Source organism: Triturus cristatus, chromosome 4_1 (genome assembly GCF_964204655.1).
Source record: "Triturus cristatus chromosome 4_1, aTriCri1.1, whole genome shotgun sequence".
NCBI classification, from domain to species: Eukaryota; Metazoa; Chordata; class Amphibia; order Caudata; family Salamandridae; genus Triturus; species Triturus cristatus.
In genome coordinates this window covers 805,372,735-805,394,761 of record NC_140585.1, presented here as the reverse complement: position 1 = coordinate 805,394,761, position 22,027 = coordinate 805,372,735, and the positions used below count along the sequence as shown (strand labels likewise).

Below are 22,027 nucleotides of genomic sequence, written 5' to 3'. Positions count from 1 at the left end.
TCCATGACAGGGAATATGGCTAAAGAAACCACCGGAAAAAGGTGTCTGCAAGGCGTCCATTGCTTTCGTCATCTCCAGCCAACATCTGGTCAACCTGCAGCCCTGAACAGATGTTGGCCATCGAAGGGCAGGTTGAGCAAGTTTCGCTGGACTTCTGACTTGAAGCCAGAGATGCGGAGCGAGGCATGCCTGCACAGAAGAACCCTGGAGTTGATTCTTCTAGCAGCAGAGTCTGCAGCATCTACTGTGCAGCAGATGGTGGTGTTAGAGATCAGCTTTGTTTCGGAGACAATCTCATAGCCCTGTTTACTGTGTTCCTCTGAGAGATGTTGGAGGAGCTCCTCCATCTCACACAATGGGCACAGTCATATCTGGAGAGCAGCCCAATGTAACTGGCAATCCACCAATTATTGGCCGATTGCACAGCTACTCTCTTGCCCGCAGCATCTATCTGTTTGCTCTCCATCTGGTGGAGACGCATCACCAGTAGCCTGAGAGTTAGCTCTCTTCGGGGCAGTAGGAACAACTAGAGAGTCGAGCGGGTATCTATCACAAATGTACAAGGGGTTAGTAGGGGGAAGCTTTGGATTTCTTTTCCACCCTAAGTGTAATGTCCCTGGCACAGCTAGGGTCATGAAGATATTCGAGGTGTGACGCAGCATACCCTTGAGCATGGGGAGGTACTGGGCGGACAATGTCTCAAAAAGGAAGTCCTCCTCCAAAGGATCAGTGTGTAGATCCACCTTGTGGAAGGAGGCAGCCCTACCAATCATTCCATGGTAGAACGCCGAGCCATCAGGTGAGGCGGGACAGGCAGGGTAAAGATTGAGATCTGCATTCCCAATGGGTCAGCATCATAGGTATCGCCTCCTTCCTGGCCCCCATGCCCGAGTGAGGTGACCACTGAGGTGTATCTGGAAGAGGTTTGTCTGGAGAAGTGGGTGGGGAAGGTGAATACTGTGGAGCAGGGCGAGAAGGTGGTGGTGAAAAAGTAGCCTTTTCTAATTTTTAGCGCTGGTTCGGTGGAGGTGGCAAGTCCAAGGCTTCCTCGAAGGACAGCTGCCGTTTGGACAGCTAGCAGCAGATCGCAGAGGGCATGCGAGAATCCAGCCCGTGTGGGGTGTGCCATCATGTGCTTCTGCTGGGCGATTATCTCCTCTTGGAATTTATGGAGGATCGGCTCGACGGTGCCTGACCTATGGTCGGTCTTGGTGATTGGCACCAAGGGTCCCGGTCAGACACCGAAGATGACAGTTCCGATGGTTGGGTCAGCCCTGAGGCAGGAGCAGTTGGCCTCGATGGCTTTTTCAAATGCTAGGGCTAGGCGTTGCATGTGAAGGTGGTGGTCAGTGCCGACCATGGCCCAAAGGCAGTGGTGGCCCAAAGGCAGTGGTGACCCAAAGGCAGTGGTGACCCAAAGGCAGTGGTGACCCAAAGGCAGTGGCAGCCCAGTGGCCTATCTCTGGTGCTCTAGAGTGGCTGGACGCCCGTGGGAAGGGGCTGCTCAGCTTGCGAGCAGTGTAGAGGGGAGGGAGTACCATACTAATGGCTGGCTGCGCTGATGGAAGATCCTCTATCTATAGATCGGAGCTGGAGCTGTTGTTGGAGGAGAAAGGTTCCTCATTTGCATCCAATTGTTGGGGCGGTTCTCTCCCATTTATGTCCTCGGGTCGAAGAGGTCCACGGTGCGTCTCTGCTCCTACACGACATATGGAAACGTTGAGCCTGATGGACGGCGAAGGGAGCAGAAAGAGCATCAGGTAACCCTGTTGTGCTCAGGAGACCGACACAAATTACAGACCTCATGGAGGTTGGTCTGAGAGTATTCCACATGTCAGCTAGGACAGTAGCGGAATATCATCTGTTCCATCACTGAGGAGGCATGGTGGGGGGATGCCCGAAGGGTGAAAGGCCCCAAAGGGCTGAGGTCGACCAAGAGTAGCCCAGTTGAAGCTAAAATCATCGACCTAAGTTGAAGCGACAAGAGGAACGTGATCGAAAACAATACCAACGTAGGAAAGGAACCTGTGTAGACCGAAAGTAGCACCACAATGGTGACGAAACGGAGCATGGGAGCATACATCCAAACCCGACGGTGGAAAGTAAACAATCTACAAATGAAGTTGTTGACCATGCACCTTACCAGCAAGAGGAGGAGTTACAGTACATCTAACTTGAAAGAATTCTTGAAAGAAAAACAACTTGTGCACATACGGACCCAACATTAGATGGCAGCAGTATGCAAAGCATGTGTATCTACAGCCACTTGCCTCACACATACATTTCACTACCATTAAGAACCGCACATGAAATTGACTAAAGGCTTTCTTCAGCAAATGAAGCTTCTTTACTAACTTCACTGCTTCTTCACACAGCGGCAAAGTTTTATGTCACCCAAGTCCCTATAGCTAGCAGTATGCATATTAATTTCTTAGAAAGGTTTTCCTGCATGAGCAGCAATAGGCCCAGGGGAGACAGTAAAAATGCCCAGTTCTTTCATGGTATCTCACAAAAAGAACAGGACAGAGTGATACGGAGCACAGAGCACCCCACTATGTATAAATTAAATGCCATAGGTAGAACATCTTCATTCAGCAAATCTTTGCCATTTATCTGAAGAATAAAGCAGCAGGAAGGAGTGTAAAATCCCCATCATTAACCTTTTTTAGTCTTAAGCAGATGGAAACATATCCATTTATGCACATCCCTGACTACTGCAAAGAAGAATTTGAGCACCAACAATTGCGACAGGCGCGGAGTGGCGAGTTACTTGAAAGAGCAAATTCTATTAAAAGATACACAAAAAGGAGATGGGGCAGGAAATAATGAAGGAATAATTGACGATAAAAATGGCTGAAGAAAGAAAGGAAATAAAAGTAAAATTCTTAATAAGTACTGGAAAAAAACGACTCTGTGATTATGTATGGAGCAATAAAAAATAAACATTGCTAACCACTGATCTTTACAATTTTTGAAAACATTGGAAAGCACTGAAAATTTAGTTGGAATTCACAACAAAAAAACTGAAAACAGGAAAGCTCAAAAATATTGAAAACTTTGAGGGTGCTGTACACTCGATGGAAGGAAAGATCACCTTACTATTAAGACATGTTCAAAAGAATCAGCAGGTGTCTCTGAGAAAGTGTGCCAGGAGGATCGGGCTATGAAAACTAAGCAGTGCTGTTAGATTTTTTCGGGCATTTTGTTTAATGGAAGGTATGAGGCATCTGCATTTTGTTTTGAGAGACTGGATAACCTGACATGGAGTGCCCAGCTAATGGTTCCCTCAGCTCTTGAGGTGCAAACCCTAATCATCACAATGGAAAAAAATATGGAAGAATTATGGGTACTAAAAGATGAGGCAGCTGAATAGTGATGCACAAATTATACGGCTAACTTCAAGAAAGAAAAGAGACAGCTAGCTCCAAGGAGACTGTGATGATGGTCATATCGGTATTACCGAACTTCCAAAAGACCGATTTTAAGGCTGAACAGGGGAATAAACAGTAGGAATTTGAGGGAAGATTTCTTTTTCTTTTCCCTAATTTATACAATACTTCTGGTGCCAAGAAAGAAATGCTGAAGACAATTAGAAAATAAATCTGTACAAATGGAGAGGAGTCCTTGGTTGGTTTCCTGGTTAAGTTTTCAGTACCCTTCTGAGGCAAGACATTGGTATTTTCTCAGGTGAAGGCAGCTAAGATTTTCCTAAATAGAATGGGCAAGAGAGATGAGTAATATTATCTTTCACTAGTTTCTTCCTTTGGGGTTTGGGGAAAACATCTCTAGTCCACTAAAGTGCAGGTGGTGGTGTTCCTTATCGGAAGGTGAGACAGGGATTGCTTATGAGAATTTTTGCAAATTCTGTTGTTGCTCATACCTCTTGTTATGTCTCACTACTGTCCACACTTGCCTCCCACTGGCTCACTATTTGTCACTGCAAAATTTTGATGTGGGGATGTTTAGTCCTCTATTTCATAAAGGTTTAGTTGTTAGGTGTAAATAGCTATTAGCTTCCTTTAAAAAACAAATATCTATGGTTGAAAACTTTGTGACTTAACTCCACCTTTTCTTGTCACATGCCTTGTTTTTTCTTGTCTAATAAAAAGATTAAATCAAGCTGCAAATAGGTTCTTGATCTACCAGTGGAGGCATACACCAGGTAATGAGATGCTACATTATTAGGCAAGAACTAGTCGGTTAAATGGTGGAAGGATGTTCACAAGGTGTTCAGAGCTTTTTATAATGGGCGAAAATAAAAAAGTAATAGAGATAAAGGCACGGTATGGCCATGAGCAAGATGACTGCCACTCTCTAAGGCAATGCACAGCCCAAATTAGCATCTGCGTGCATGCTGGAATATGGATAACACACTTTCCCTGTAAAGGGCTCTATGGGACAGATGTACAAAACACATTTTCGGATGTTAACGGCCCGATTCACAGAATCGGGACGTTTGCAAACAAAAACATGCTTTTTCCCCCATGTAAAAAGCCCTATTTGCAATTAGGTAACCTATTGCTGAATCGCAAATAGAGTTTGTGATTCAGTATTAGGAAGGGGCGCCTTTAGGGTGTCCCTTCCCAATACCAACTCGCAGTGCCATGTGTGAATGTCTTGCAACCGAAATGCGGTCGCAAAACATTCACAGTTTACCACCAACTCCTATTTGGTGTTAGCCCATTTGCAAATGGGAAGGTGTCTCTAAGGAACACAACGTGGATTAGAGTACGGCAGTGTATGCTTGTATAACGAAGCCAGATAAAACCCATGCTCATCAGCTTTTTTCATTTAATAAACAAAGTAAATAAATGTGACCCAGTTTCCCAATTGGGCTCACAAATCCTAGGATAATCTGGCTTCTGAGAAGGAAGAAGATTGCACGTGAGAAAATGCATGCCAAGCAATATATTTGGAAATTGGCAGTTTTTTCTAAAAAACAGTGATCAATCTGCCCAGAATTTGAAGACTAGGAAGTTTTTTCAAGATTTGCGGTCACTGAACGTATGCCTTCAGAGCTCCCTTACTTTATATGAGAGACGCAGAGTAAAGAGAACAAAATGGTTTATGAAAACATGGGCTTAAATAGTCATTGTGTGGTGTCATGGAGAGTCGGTCGAGGCGGGTCACTGTACACTGTGTATCACAACAATGAGATTAAAATGCTATAACTACAATTTTAGAAACATTAAAACTAGCACGGTTGAAATGTAGCTATGAGAAAAATCGACGACAACCTAGTGCAGCACTAGGAAGTGAAGTTACACATTATTAAAATGATTAGGAATTACTTACTCTCCAAGCTTTGCCCAAATAGCCAAAGCTACCCGGAGTATGATTTCAGAGCCCTCAAAGAACACCGAATCCCAAATCTTCAGAACGGTGTGGTTTGGAAGGCAAGTTGCAAATAGAGTCAGGAACCACTGCATTGTGAACACATTAGTAAGAGGTGGTTCATAGCCTCCTGAAAGAGAAATGAATTATGGTAAAGAGGTTAAGAGGAGTTCTGAAGTTCATGATGATTATATTTTACTTCCCAACAGTTAGCCATGCAAAGCTAATCCATCATTATTATGACTCTTTGGAGATTCTTTACTGGCAAATGCAACACTTATTACTATAATGTGCAACAGTTGGAAATATTAGCAATCCATAAGGATGTACCGTGCACCATTTACTTCTGCACACTGTACCACATGATTTAGTAAAGGAAACATTGCCTAACATCTCAAATGTCGCTCCTACCCTCTTTTTAATGCTACACAAAGTCATCCTCGTTCTTCCCTTTTCCAACCAGACAACTGCCATCCAATCCTTGGTCCTGTATTTGGCCCTCACAGTTCTCTCTACCTGGGATCTTGTTACCTGTTTACAGGCTTTAGATTATGCAGAAAGGTGCAGCTAGACTCTGCTTGACATTTCTCATTGTGCCCTGATATCCACTCATCTTCCATCATTACACTGGCTTCCAATCCAAATCAGATTGAAACGCCTGTGCTTGACCCACTGCCCTCTAAAGAATCACGGTTCATGCTATCTAAAAAACAAATTTGTCTACCAAAGTAAGGTATAGAGCAACATATCAAAATACTTCTAAATAAAGTACAATGATTTCTGAATCCAAATTTGGTACAAAAAGTTACAGATTCACACAATGTTGAGGTCAAATTATTCCATAAAAATTATCCTATGGTGGCATATGTCTGCTCGTTAAATTCCTTACAAGGGTGCAAAAGGGAAAAGAAAACAAAATATTTTTTATTTTGTCACTCTGTGAAGTCCTTTCCTTTTGGTAACTTACAAACAAAAGTAATAAACTGTTGTGATTTTTGATATCTGTTCAAAACAGATTTGCAACTCACATAGAAACATAATTATTATACACTATAACTGGTTACAGTGATTGAGCTGAAAAAGTTCTTTTTCATGATTACATTGAAACACATCATTATTATACACTATACCTGGGTACAGTGATGGAGCTGAAAAGATCTTTTGCATGATTACATTGAAAATGTTGCCTTCTAATCTGCTAAAACTAGACATGCTCTGCATTTAAGCTGCATCGTTATCTTGTGGCATATTTTGTCACATGATCGGAAACTCTTCGTGACTCAAAGTTAGGAAGTAGGTATGTAAGAAACTTGGAGTACAATTTCAATGGAAGATATGCACTGTAAAGCAGTGTTCCATTTTGCGTGTGGACAGACGTTATTTGTTTGTAGCCTACTATTTCTATAACATCCAGATTAAGCAAGCATTGGCAAAGCGAAGAGGACTGATCTTGGCCCGCTGATGCAATAGTTATTTTTTTATGGCAAACATAGGTGACAAAAAAAAGAAACAAGCATGCTACTGCTCAAATGTGTTGAGCACATAGAACATTTAAACTAAAAACAACATGCCGTAGAAGATCTGTATTCCCAATTACCTCTTTCATCTAAGGTTATCGTTCTCCATTCCACTTGACTTTCCCAACATATTTTTAAAAGTTTCAATTTAAGTATACAATCGTTTATAGTGAAGTATAGGAGATCGAGAAAGGCAGCAGCATTTTTTAAAATTGATAAGAGGAGCCAAAGAAGAAATTAAAATAGTACTAGTAGGCTGCTTTTGCCTATGGTAAAAAGTGTTTAGTAAATTGGGACCTATTTAAATGGTGTATCTTTAGCACTACAAGTGACATAGTGACATGAAAAAATTCCAAAACATTTAGTGGAAGACCTTTCAGGGTTTTCTTAAATGATGGAACTTGGCTAAGAAACGTAGTATTCTGCTGGGCCATGCACAAGTAGGAAAATGGACAACCCACATTCTCCCAGGACTCTCACTGGTTCAAGTTCGAAAATGTGGTCAAAGAGATGTCCTCAGTAAATGCATCAGGGATGACGTTTTTTAGCATTAACCCTGCAGTTTAGTTATACATTACATACGGTAACAGGCCGAAATATCGCTATTTGTTGAGGACATCCAATTCCATACGATCTGGTGAAACATTATTCCTGTAGAAACTTTTAGGCCTTCCTTACAAGAGCACTGATCATTCTAGTGTGGTTATTTTATGCAGAGTTACTCATAACACAGTAATCAGTAAATCCAGGATGCGCAATTACCGTCAAAGTACCAGTTGTCCGCATATGTTGGCTCCTTCATCTCAGAATTATTGAGACTTGGATTTGTTTATCCTTTGTATTGTAGGCAAGGATGGTGGTTGGACAGATTTCTGAGCAACATTTTCTTATCTTTATTGTTAAGGTCTCCGCTGACATCTGGCCAAAAACCAAGAACCATCTACTGGCTGCACCTCAAAATGTTTATACAAATAGAACAGAGGAGTGTTGTTGGGAGAAGTCAAATCCTTTCTTCCCCGCCACACTATCTCAAAACATTGTTATTCCATAAACCATATGACCACAAATATGACTAGGAAAAAGCTGGTATTTACCCACATCGGTATCCTACTAGTGTACAGGGAAATTAAACCTTTCCAAATCCTGGTTACTCCAGATACGCTATGTAATGAAATACACCTACCCTTTTGTACTAATCTGATAGGGATTATTCTTGAGAAAGTTTAATGTCTGGTGACAAAATATGGTCACCCTCAAATTAAGCCAATACAAAGAGTTTTCATGCCCGCTAACTTATAGCATAATAAATAATTTGTATACACATGCGGATAGTACCGTAGGATGAAATAAAGTTAAAATAATTTTAGCCTAGTGGGATATGTTGGAGTGAGTGTGTCTTTTTAAAGCATTAAGAATAGAGACATCCAGTATAATGTTCTATAGTACACTCCCCCCAATCATACAGGATGGTTCTCATACCAGTCAATGGCCATATTGGCACATGTAACGACCATTTGTGGAGATTACGATAGTCTGTGGCACTGTGATCTCCACAATAAATAAGAACTTCATTACCAGTCGCGAATCATGAGTCAGCATTGACCAGTAAATATGGAAGGTCAAGTAGTGTGAGGATCCTGGTATAATGTCGATTCTCTCTCATGTTTCTAGTTCTTTAATTCTATGTTTAAGATCATATTTGCAAATTTATGATATGCCAACCCCAACGTGTATTCTTAACACCGATAGACTGAAATAGATCCAATTTTCCGGCGACAATCGGAACACTTATCAGCCTCCATTATCAAGATCACCACCAATGTACTGTGAAATTTACTAGCATGGAATAAAACATGTCTGTTCTACCAGGGTGTGGGATTTCGGTTTCAACTGAGCTCAACTGGAAAAAACACACAGCGGGTAACTTGCCTTTTCAGTTGAATGTGGAAAATAGTGAAATCATGGCACTATCTTCCACGTCTTTCTCTCGTTTATTACAGTGTAAGTGTAAAACAAATGACCCTCCAATCACAACACGTACAATAGTTTGGTTTAGGCTGAAAACACGTAAACAAATGCAAAAGGAATAGATGTGGGACATATGTTCTGTAATACTTCAGTTTTTAGTAGCGTGTAAACTGAAATTTCAGTCAAATCTAGTTCCCCTTGTAATGGAAGCAGCTCTCAGTTATTCCATTATTTATAAACTGAGGCGCACAGCAGCACCGTGCTCATGGAAGAGCGGCCGTCCATCAAAGAAATCCGCGTGCCTGTAGTAAAGACACCTGATGATCGCTTTGTAAAGCCGGGCTGTCGCCCCTGCTGAGCCCCCCTCACTGGAGGGAGGTTCATAGTGCAGGGCCAGGGGTTAACCACTGCAGGGAATAAACAGAAGCCTGGCAGTCAAACACGCCCACATCAATGCAAAACGAAATGTAAACATTGTGTTTAACCCCTTCGGTGCTCATGACGGAATGGTTCCGTCATGACCCACGGTTGAGCTGTGCTCATGACGGAACCATTCCGTCATGACCACGCCCGCGCAAGATTCCGCCAGCACAGCGGCGGAATCTGCGCAGCATCGAAGGGGTTAATAGACAATAAAACACGCCATGTGTGCGGGCATCTAATGTGTGCATCTGAACCGAACAAGCCTGCCCTTCGCCTAGCACCACCGCACCGCGGTGAAAGGAAGTAACCCATGCATCTTTCCAGGGATATTTTTAAGCCCAGTATCAGTTTCAAGCGGCCGTTAGTATCAATAATTCTGAAATATGAAGTACACAAGCACAACAATATAACCAGAAATGAAGGCGTCGATCAATTAAACCCTAGACTTTAGTTAATTGTGGTTATTGAATTCCTGCCTCTCCTATATGACTGGCAGCGGCGTGTCCGGCGTCATTTCATGGGTGCTATACTGCTGGACTGCTCGCAAATAACACTAGAAACAGGGTTCAGTGGGCCCCTAGGGCTCTTGGCCCTGGTACCAGTGCACCTGCTGCACCATTGATAGCTGCACCCCTGTGCAGTAGTGCCCATGGCTCCTCTTTCTTGCCCCCGGAGTGAGTAATAAAATATATAAATGGACTGTAAAGGTCCTCTGACAGCCCTGGGTTCGTTCCACTCCAGCTGGCTGCGTGTTACAGTCATGATAGCTATACATAGCTGTCCTTTCTCTTTTTAGCTCATTCTCCCCCGCTGTTCGATTCTCTTTTTCACTCACGGTCTCGGTTTCATTCTCACTCTCTCTCACCCTTGTGCAACCTCTATCAAACACTGCAATTTCTTTCTCTCACTGATTATTATCTATAAGTCCTGGGCTTTCTCTCCCAATCTCTTTTGCTTTCTCCCTTTATCCCTTTTGTTATCTCTCTCAAACTCTTTCTTTCCATGGTTTATCTCTAAATCATTTCCTTTTACTCTTTCTCTGCCCCCTCTTTTTCTCTCTTCGGGCTTTGCTTGCTCACTGCCACATTTTCTCGATCTCTTTTTGTCTCACTCTCTGGTTTCACTTGTTTTCTCCCTCTTGCTCTATGTCCAGTGCTTTAAATGGGACGGTACTCACCGGTACTGAGTACCGGCACTTCTGAATTTTCTGGCCCTCAGTACCGGCACTTCTCATTCGCCAGGGAGAGTACCGGTACCCTAGTAGATGGCACTGCAGGCTACGGTATTTATCTCCTCTAGCACAGGGCAGATGCCACTTTGCTTTTCAGGAGCTTGTAAGAGCGCCAAACCTCCTGCTGAGTCCCTGCTGGAGATTCCAGCAGCGCCCGTGTGAATGGCCTGAGCCTGCAGGGGGCAGAGGGCTTGCCGTGCGTCACGCTGTGACTAACAGTGCAGGGTCTAGACAGACCCTTCACTGTCGATCATGTGCCCGAGGACTATTCCGCTGAAAGTGCTTTAGCCTCACCCCGCCCCTCTCCATCAGGTGTGTAAATGGGTTGGGACGGGCAGTCAGTCAGTAATCCAGGCTTATTTTAGGATATTGATTGCACTGGCCATTCTAAAGCAGTGACAGCCCAGCAAAATCCTTTACCTTCGCCAAAGCCGGTTTTCTTTTAAGCTTTTTGTTCAGGACAGGAGCCACTTCTCTTGGTGGACGGAAGGAGTAGGGATGAATGTAAAGACGTGAGGTGGCAGGTTAAGGTAGGATTGCCACTTATTTTCAGATAAAAATACCAGATATTTGAGTAGTCAAATCATGAATCGTCTCAGAAACTGTATTTTAACACACATTTCTGTAAAGTCAAATCTGGTGCATTTCTTAACTTTAGTTTTCCAGACGGCAAATTTAGGGGATGAGTACAGCATGGAGGGGAGAACAGGAGACAAGTATGGAAAAACCAGGGAGAAAATGTAAGACTTGTGGAGAGTAAGCAAAAGGTGGGAGGAAGAGGAGCAGAACTAGTGAGAAGTTTATAGGCTGGGTGAAGATTAGAGGCAAGTGAAGAGAAAAGGGAGAGAATCAGGACACTCAGTAGATTTTAGAGGGATCGTGGAGAGAGAGAGAGAGAGAGAGAGATCGTGTGTGTGCAGCTTGAGAGCATATAGTATTGTGCCACATAACAGAATGGCATTAAGAAGCAGCAAATATTACAAAACGATAAACTGTTCACATATCAGCCTTTTGGGGTTTCATTTTGTGTAATGAGTTAACCTGTTTCGGTTACATAAACACATTTCTCATGTGTTTTTCATAGTTGCTGCAACTGAAGTAGAAGTCATTATGTATCGTCATATGTTGCCCTAAGCCCCGCCCCTAGCGCCGCCCACTCACCACGCCTCTAGCTCATATTAATGAGTACCTGCACTTATTTATTCCCATTTAAAGCACTGTCTATGTCTCAAACCCCTGTTCTCGGATACTCTATCTCTCACACTGTCTGACTAGCATCTTCAACTCACAATCACTGTCTCTTACTCAACCACTCTCCACACATGTTGCTTTCTTTCCTCCTTGTTATGCAGATGTGCGTGAGTGCTTGCCAGAGGTATCTGGTTGTATTGTTCCTTAGGTTTGTAAATTTCTCCACTGTATGTGCCTTGTTGCCTTTAAAAAAACAAACACACACACACACCCACACTTCTTAACACAAATGCATGATGAGAGCATGTTTCCCCTTTACTTGGTGTTTAATTTGAGCCGATAATTGCAAGTGAGGTCCACCAGCACTCATTTTAGGGACCAACGCTTATTTTTATTCAACAGAATTTGACCAAGAGCAAGAGAGGAAAAAACATAAAAGAGGGATAGAATGAGGAAGAGAATAACAGAGAAACAGCGATTAAGGGAGAAGGTAGAGATGAAAAAGAACCCACAGATTTCAATAAAGAGACAAAGAGAGCCTGGTGGTGGATAAAAGAGGTATGAGGTGGAATGAGGACTACAGAGCCTTGGTTTTCGGCACTCCAATCTTCGATAGCACCAGCTGCTGGCTTCTGGGTAAACTTTGTGCCTGCCATGTTTTCTTTTACAAATGTACACACTGCCTTTCCCTAATCCAGGTAGATTGGGTGTGGGAAAAAAGGGACACATTTTTTTTTTTTTTTTAAACCTACCATCGCTTGTTGTAAGTCCCTTAAGACACAAGATCAATAGTGATTTGAAAAATTAATGACAGCAGAACCTTCTTTTGCAACTACTAAACCAAGTTCTAATGTGCTAAATAATGGTTATGCTGGGCAGGCGAGGTCAGCAGAAGTCATATTTACCTAGCAACTTATGTAGGCTAGGTAGAGATTCAGCAGAGGGAATCCTCTGAAAAACTGCAAAGTTCTTGAAGTGGCTGACAAGAAAGTTGCAAGGTATGACAAAGATATGGAAGGCAAGAAAGCCACAACAAGAACCAGCCCTGCCATCATGCAAGGGTAGGATGCAGCTGTATGTAGCCTGTGGCATGGCGGTTTTAAAAGCGATATAGCGTTCTCAAGTGCTTTACCAAGGGCTAGGATCTGAGAATTTAAAGGAACACGATGTGGTACAGCTACACAAGTTAGACTTTTTTTTGTAATTTTGAAATCATGAAACACTATGTAACAAGGAGAGAAAATCAATCATGATTGGGGGCATTTGTAGAACTCACCTCCACTTTCTCTGTTGGCAGCTTTCTGTAGTGTGTCCAGGTGTTGGGAAAGTTCAGGTAGCTTCATTCTCAAAAGGTCCCGAAAGACCGCCATATCCACAGACAACGCACGAAGATTATTTACAAAATAACCATTGGGCAGCACTTTATCTATGAGGTAAATCATAATCTGGAACAAAATGAAAAAGATTTGTTGTTTTCTTTCAGAATTTGCATTTTTACATTTTCAATGACCTTTACTGCCACCTGAAGGTCATTTACTTCCACCACTGGAATAAAAGACTTTGAACCTACTGAATAGTAATTTACCCACGTGAAATGAATTTACCTCGGCAAAGATCTAGCCCACGTGCACACCTGACAGCAGAGGGCATTGCTTAGTTCTACGCATTAAAACTCTATAATGTTTGTAATATTTTTAAAGTACAAATATTAAATTATTACTCATCCAGAAAGCTAATTTCTTTCATGCCTTTTCAAATAAATTATTTCACAGTGAGACATCGGGCTCAAAACTCTTTCCAAATACAGCAGGATCTTAAAATGTCGAGGTTCCCACCTCAGAAGGTGAAAGACAGTATCAGTTTGCGAACATTGGTTTCAAATGTTGCAAACATGCATGCACCAAAGAACCAAGTTATTATGTAGCTCCATTGGAACGTACAAATATTTTGCCCCATACCTTGCACAATCACAGAACATATATAAACTATTCGCTTTCTGTGCCATATTTTTAAATCATTCAGTAATGTTTGAGAAGCGGGGAGAGCCCTCAACAGCTCTTTACACAGAGGTTGAGTTGAAAAATGACGTAGAAGCTGAGAAAGAATTGTGTCTTCTTATTAGTTTACAGCAAGATTATTCTGTTTATAAACAATGAACTCAAACCCTCGGACGTCATTAAGGGTACAAACATTCATCACGAAGAAGTTGAAAAGTCACAACCAGACCTAAAATGGATTAAAAAAGAAGAAGAATGTATTAACTGCTTTCAAATCTGTCCAACGAATTTATATCAGAGGGAGACTCGTTCGCCTTCTTTACTGCCAAGCCCTGCCTCTTTGCAGTCTGAGTTACCTTTCCCTGAAGCTCCCAATAATTTTAGGAGACGATCCTGTAAACATTTTACCTTGGCTGGGCCAGGCACAGAGCGTTTCTGCTGGTAAGAGGAAAGACTCTTAAGCCAGGAATAAGAATTACGGAGGAGTAGCCTTTCCCTACTCCTTGGTCTCCCTCTCTAGTGCTCATAAGTTTTGGAGCCAGAATGGACTTTGATGTGGGAGCAGCACCAAGTAAACACAGGCTTCAAGAGAAAGGGAAAGGGAGAAAGGCAAATCTGAACAGCAGTATGTAGCCCAAAGCTTACAGAATTGATGTGAAAAGTCTCATGCAATCTAGAGTGTCAGGTCAATAAAGACACATTTTAAAAGCCACGGATGCTTCCTAAACCTGCTGTGTGCTCATGACGAGCCCAGCTCATCATGAGGCACAGTGGAGCTGTGCTCATGACTAGCTGGGCTCGTCATAACGGTCGCGCTCTGCCCACGCGCGATTGATTCTCCCGCACAGGCGGGGAATCAATCAGTGGGCGGAGTCATGACGAGCTCAGCTCGTCATGAGCACAGCTCCACTGTGCCTCATGACGAGCTGGGCTCGTCACGAGCAAAGCACCGCCGCCGCCGCCCCCTCCCCCCCGCGCCATGGAGGAATTACCCCTGCGGCGAAGGGGTTAATCTTAGTTGGAAAATGCAAACTACCTTCACAGTGATTCCAGTCCCTTTAGTTCTTACTCTCTCACAGCTGGTGGCCGGCAGGACAGGAAAAATCTTCTTTCAAAAACGTTTAGTTCCCTTGCTTTCTGTAGGAGCCTCAGAGGAAAGCTTCCAACCCCACGACAGGGCATGGCCTCTACCAGTGCATAAACACTCATTTTATTCAAATACAGCAAGCTTTTCACTTTAAATGTGCAGTACTGGACTATCACATATGATTCTGAGGGGCTTATTGGGTGGATGCTGTGAATAAGGGTAAGCAAGGATTAAGTTGGGGGTATGCGGAAGCTCTAGGCAAAATTGCACCTTTTCAGGATGATGCATTAATTATAGAATTCTTCAAAATGGGGAATGGCTGACTAAATGGTCACGTAAGATGTGTTCTAAATCAACTTTAAAGCTTGTAAATTAATGTTACCTTAATCTTATCATTTGAGATACTAGCAATCTCCTGAATTTCGCAGGCAGCATAGGGAAGGCGCCACGCCGTGCTCTGATCCAGGCTTTGACTTGGAATGAATCAATCTGAGTCTCGAATCTGAAATAGAGTGCAGGCATCCAGAGGCACATCATTGCGGCGGTTATGGCCTGAGTCCATAAATTGTGAGTTAGTCATGCCTGAGATCAGCCCCCTGAGTGCCCAGGTGTGTCCAGGTGTGTCAGAGTAGATACCGCCCACGATGTGACACAGGGAACGACTGCAACTTGTGTCCTGACAGACAGAAAAGGAGGCAATAACTAGATCGTCTTGGAGAGGCCTCAGTTCCCCATGATGAGAGTTCGCCACATCCAAGTTTGCAGAACGATGGGAGGCTGAGGCAAATATAACTTGGTTATGAGGAGGGAATGATCTGACAACCCTAAATAAGCAAGCACAGAAATCCTAACAGAGGTGACTGGTTCCAGAGTAGATTTCATTAACCAGGAATGACTGGACTGCCAAACATAATGAGTTACCGCACGAGGTGTGGCTCATGGGAGTGCATGAGTTATACATTGAGGTTTGCCACCATTGGGTCTAGGTTGACATGTTTCACGCGGACTATGTCCCCTAATGGATCCCAGTGCGCTTCTTCAGGACTGTGATGTGTTTAAAGAACATATATTAAAAATAGGAATTAGACGGCGACACTCCATATTCTTATGGTACCTAGAGTTGCTCCCGCAAATCCGGATCTATTGAGCTTCCAACCAATGCCACAATATATCTGTAACACTACACTAGTGCAAATACTGATATTCAATAAATTATTTCAAACAATCACACGTGTCACTTATTGTGATTGAAACAATATTACTTTGAAATTAATTTATTTCTTTTGATATTCAATCTTTCTTTTTCAAAAATATGTTAAGTAATACATCAAAACAAAACATTGAGTGGACCATACAAAAACAATATTTACAATTTCATAATTCACAAACATTATATTGGACAGCAAAATATACTAAATACACCTAATATAGCATGCTCTAATTCCCTCAAAAACTCAAAGAAAGAAGAAGAAAGTTAAAGAAAACCAAGGGAAAGTTTAAGGAAGTAACACAATTGAGAAAAGAATATAATACTATCCCAGGGAATGTTGGCCTAACAGTACGGTGTTCAGGCTATACGACCTAAAAATCAATTAATAATGCATTGTTTGTTAGCCTGACACCATTCATTTATTATTAATACTTCTTTGGGCACAACTACGGGGTCTACTTAGTGTGGTGGGACGGACGTGGGCGGCCAGCACTTTGGGGGCAGGCAGGAAGAGGAGCTGGGATGGGAGAGAGAGAGGATGGGTAGGACCAGCACACCAGACCATTTCTTTTTCTTTCAGGCAGTGGAGCAACAGAGGGCGCCAGACTTGGCAGATCTGGGAGCGGCTCAATGGCGCCGAGGAGAAGGGAGGGTGGAGCCTCGAGCGGTGTACCCAATATCGGCGAGGGATCCCGGCGCGGCCGGCATAAGTAGGCCCAGGATGGGCTCGCTGGCCCAAACACCCACTGGGCCTCAACGGTCCGGGGGACATCGTGGACGGAGGAGCTCCCAGGAAAGCTATTTGAGTGGAATGCCTGGGGTTTCAGGGAGCAGGAGGAGTTAGATTATGAGGAGGACAGCACGGAAGAGGGCGAGTTGAGGGACATCGAGGACGAGGGAGTTGGGGGGGCCCGAGTAATGCTGTGTCTAGTGTTTTGCAGGTGTCCCAACGCCCAGCAGAGCCCACGGGTCAGACATCACGTTGGGACGAATGGTCTACCCCACTTGCAAGGCGGACGGAAGGACGATGGGCGGACTCCTTAGAGCCAGGTAAACAGGTTGGGGGATTGCGACCACTAATGGTATCAGTGGGTGTGGGAGAGGGAGACAAGGAGGGGGGGAAGGGGGTAGGTTGCGTAAAGGAAAGTATGTGCTGGATGTGGGAGTGGGCACAGATGACTCAGTTTAAGGGGCAGCGCTCATGGGAGGCGGGGCTGCGACTGTGGGAGTGGGTACGGAGGACGCAGGTAAGGCGACTGAGAGCAAAGGGGACAAGGATAATGACAAAAAAGAGACGGAGACAGTAACGGCAGTGGCTCTGGGAACAAATTAGAGAGTAAAAAGTTAAAGATAAAACGGTTGCCTTACATGGGAGTAACTAAGCCGTTGGACGTGCACTTAATGCTGAAAACTAAGGAGCGGATATGGAAGGGTGAATATGTGGAGATGCTTAAGCTTCTACAGAGAAGTTAGGGTGAAGGAAGGGTCCAAGGAGGAGGAGTACGAATTGGCCAAGAGGCCGAAGGTGCCTCTCACAATTGAGAATTGGACAGCGGCGTTCTTGATATATGCAAGTGTGTACTGTGAGAAATACCCGGAGAGGTGTGTGGCCATGTTCATGTACATGGATTTGAAAAGGAAGGCCTAGATTACAGGGGGTGGGTATGCATGGGCCCAATACGACGAGGAATTTAGAGCACGCATAGCGTGGGACACAGAGGCAAAATGGGGTGAATTGGATACGGACTTATGGCAACACACAATGGGGCTGTCCGTAGCAGGCAAGACTATCTTCACGGCCAGCGGCCTACAGCTCGTGTATCGGCCCTTTCGGGGCGCCCCACCCGGGGAGGGGTGGGCGGCACAGGTAGAGGACAGACGGGAACAAAGGGGGCCTGCTGGGATTTTAATAAGGGACTGTGCACACGGGAGTACTGCAGATTTCGGCATGACTGCTCGAATTGCGGAGGCAGACACGCCTTGGTTAATTGCTTTAGGGGCGGGCACAGGCAGCAATAGGGAAACCAACAGTGGCAGTCAGGGGGGTTTAGAACGGGGGGACAGCAGCAGCAGCACTTCATGGGCAGGCGAGGGGCTAAGGGGCCTGGGACAAAGGGCTCGTACTCCGGTTAGAACAGATAAATTGATCGCAGCCCTATGGGGTTATGGTAACCGAGAGGCTGCAGAACACTTGCGGACTGGCTTTCAAGAGGGCTTTAGACTGGGGTATGGGGGACCTAGGACGAGAAGGTGGGCAGACAACTTACAGTCAGCGAAAGCACATCCAGAAATGGTGCAAGAAAAATTGGATAAAGAGGTGGGTGAGGGTTGCATGGCGGGACCCTTTGAGGATTGGCCACTGCAATATTTGATTGTGTCACCCATAGGACTGGGGCCGAAAAAGGAACAAGGGCAGTTCCGTTTAATACAACATTTGTTGTGGCCAGAAGGAGGCTCGGTGAACGATTTCATTGACGAAAGTGAGGCTACTGTGTCTTATTCATCAGTTGATTTGGCAATGTCACTGGTAGTGACCGCGGGCGCAACGGCGATTATGGCAAAGTGCGTCATAAAGTCAGCTTTCCGGTTGCTTCCAGTCCACCTGTATGATTGGGATCTTCTGGGCATCCATTTCAATGGTAAATGGTACGTGGACAAAGCATTACCGATGGGTTATTCTATGTCTTGCTCAGTTTTTGAGTGCTTCAGCGCGTTCCTTCAATGGTTGTTCTTAGAACGGACTGGTCACCAGGGGGTAACACACTACCTGGATTACTTTTTCTTTGTGGACACCTCAGACTCCACGGACTGCCAGAAGGCACTGGATAGTTTCAATGAGATCATGAGGGAACTTGGGGTGCCGTTGGCACCGGAAAAGACTATGGGGCCCTGCACGGCTCTGTCCTTTTTGGGCATTGAGTTGGACTCTCAATTGATGGAGGCACGCCTTCCGGAGGACAGAAAAACAGCAAATGTTGGGGCCGCTGGCGACAATGTTGTCAAATAGCAAGGTCACGATGAAAGCGATTTAGGTGCTGTTGGGTCACCTCAACTTTGCTTGTAGAGTGGTGAGAGTAGGGCAGACATTTTGCAGGTGACTGGGCAGGACGCTAGCAGGACAGAGACCTCCATATCATCATGTGCGGCTGTCTGCGGGTGTGAGAGAAGAGTTGCGAATGTGGCAGTTTTTCTTGCAGAATTTCAATGGAATTCCACTGATGCGGGAGGGTGACATGGTGTGGGATGTCCAGATCTTTTCTGATACCGCAGGTAGCAAGGGCTTTGTCCTCTACTGGCAAGGGAAATGGTGTGCAGAGCAGTGGCCGACAGAGTGGGCTGGGGGGATCGGAGTATAGCATTTTTGGAGTTCTTCCCACTGGTGGTGGCTGTCACACTATGGGGAGAATAGTTGGCACACAGGAAGGTGACTTTCAGAATTGACAACATGGCAGTTGTGGAAATTGTGACCGCCAGTCTGCCAGGGATGAACAAGTTTTGAAGTTACGGAGGGTGCCAGGAGTGGACAATGACATAGCGGATGCTTTGTCTCGTTCACAGTGGGAGAGATTCCATGGGCTAGCCAAGGATGCAGATAGGACCCCGACCCACATGCCGCAGCATGTGGTACGTAGGCAACACAGGATGTTGCAGCTGGTTTTAGGGTCCCTTGCCCAATCCACGAGTACATCGTAAAGGACAGCAAGGGAAGAATTTTTGCTCTTAGGTGCTAGGCGGCGGGACTCACCGGCGCTTCGAGGGGAGGACGTGATACAGTTCATTCTAGATTTGATTGATAAAGGACTTTCTAGGGTCACAATCATGGGTAAGCTAGCAGGGATTGCATTTGTGAGGAAATTGTTGTGGGGTTATGCACCATCCGCAGGAGAAATCGGGATGCGGATGCTGGAGGGCTGGGCCCTGTGAACGTGGTCGTGCAAGCAGAATTAGGAACCCCCTGTCTTGGGATTTGTTAGGGAGAGTTCTGCAGACTTTGACAGGGTTATGTACCGATGGATATGAGGTTTGTCTTATCTCCACACTGATGGTGTGGATGTGTTTTGGGACCTTTCGTGTGTCAGAAATGTTGGGAACGAAATCGGGGGGGGGGGGTGTCTTCTTTGGGGTGAGGTGTCTCCTTATAAGGATAGAGTTTGCATTTGGCTGCGAAAATCTAAAACGGATCAGAGGGGATGGGGAAAATGGGTGTACTTGCAGGCTGCCGAACTGCAGCTGACTTGCCAGTGTAGGTGGGAAGCAAAGTGGAGGAATCTTGCTGCCGGCCCAGGTGGTTTTGTTTCCGTACATGCAAATGGGCGGAGTGCAACGGCTTTTCAGCTTTCAGCGGCTTTGAGGAAAGCACTTTTGGAGCTTGGGATTGATGGCAAGGGTTATGGGACACATTACTTCAGGATTGGGGCAGCGTCGGAGGTGAATAACAGGGGCTGGGGGCGAGGGGACATCATGAGGTTGGGGAGATGGTCTTAGGATTGCTACCAGCGGAATGTGCGCAGCGCATCGAAGGGAATGTAGCGCTGTTCTGTTTCTCCTGCTCATTCCATTTTTCTCTTTTCAGGTTCGGTGATGGGTCCCCTCGCCAGGGAGATGACTATCTGGATTGTAGGGCGTTCCTTTGTAATGTGGGCACAGGTCCAGGCCCGCGCCAGTGATTTTGGGGAAAATGTAGGCTTTAATAAAGATTTGTTCAAAGTTTATTGGAGGGGCAGAGAGGGCATGCGATGGAAGGAGTTGTTGCAGGTTCCGAATGGCGTCTTGGTGGCTGGTAGGTGCCCCGACGTGCTGGTGATACATCTGGGGGAGAATGACATGGTCACGGAAACGGGTTTGGCTTTAATGAAGAGCATGAAGCGGGATTTGTCTTTGATAAAGCAACAGTGGTCGGGTTGTGCTGTCATTTGGACAGAATTTGTTCCACGTAGGGTCTGGAGAGGAGCGGTTAATCCGGGGGCGGTAGACAAGGCCCAGAGAAAACAACACTGAAATGGTGCATTTTTGCAGGCATCTGGGTTTTTCTAGGATTTCTTATAGGGACATTCAGTATGATACATCGGGATTTTTCAGGGGAGATGGACTTCATTTATCCAGGATGGGCATGGATTTGTACCTACTGGAAATCAGGGAGATCCTGGCCAGGATTTTGAATGTGCAGCGACACTAATGGGTCATACCTAGGAGGCAGGGGGCAGGAAAATGAGGAGGCTGTGTTTCCGCCTACTCTCCCGCCTTTTCCTGGGTGGCGGGGTTGTTGAAAGTTGGCCAAGATTGGCTGTAATTTTTAGTTAAGTGTTTGCTGTTTGTGAGCAGGGGCAGGCAAAGGGTAACCAGGTAGGCTAAGTTTAGACTAGATGTTTGTTAGTTACAGTTGCACAAAGGCAGGTAGAGGTTTGGGTCATTGGAGGACAGGATTTGTAAATGCAATATTGTGTAAGATTTTGTAATATGGTTCTTATGTAATGTTATTTTGTATTCGGCAGGGTGGGGGATTTGATGTGGGGATCGTAGGGGTGGGGGGGAACAGGGGGTCAGGTAATTGATGTTTAGTGAGGTTTTAGTTGCCAGTGTTAATAAATTGTGATATGCACCTGTTTCAATAAAGCGGCCTTTTACACAAACAAAAATTGGTCTCGGTTTGGCTTGCCCCCCTCCCTCCCACACAGCGGGCGTACAGCCGACGAGTGATGACAACCGGGGATTCTGCTTTATGCAAGCAGCACGGTTCAGGACAGTAAGGTTTGTATGGCATTTTCAATTGTGGGATTGGCATATGTTGTAGCAACACTCCTACCACAACAAGGAAACTACCTGCAAAAGCCCTGTGCTGATTCCAAAATCAAGGCGCCTTACAACAGAAAAGGGCGAGTGCTGATATCTTTTTCACCTAACATGTGAGCAGAGTTTGTTTATGTATTAATTGATGGATGATTGGAGGCGAAAGAGAGACTGACAGCTACGTTACACGTAAACACTCATTACTTGTACTCTGACAAAGATATTCTGTGACCTTTGTTTTCGATTTCAAACTGTTGCTATACATTGATGTGAGCTCGTACA

At 44.8% G+C, this 22,027-nt stretch overlaps 1 protein-coding gene across 4 annotated transcripts in view; it reads right to left on the bottom strand.

Moving 5' to 3' along the window:
- The window catches only part of TBC1D30 (TBC1 domain family member 30), a 259,726-nt gene that overhangs the window by 43,820 nt on the left and 193,879 nt on the right, over positions 1–22,027 (bottom strand). For all 4 annotated transcript variants that reach the window (XM_085653419.1, XM_085653418.1, XM_085653421.1 and 1 more), the window contains 2 exons: positions 12,941–13,109; positions 5,296–5,464 (listed from right to left, as the gene is read on the bottom strand). In XM_085653419.1, coding sequence (XP_085509545.1) covers positions 5,296–5,464; positions 12,941–13,109 — 338 coding nt within the window. The remainder of the gene's footprint in view (positions 1–5,295; positions 5,465–12,940; positions 13,110–22,027) is intronic.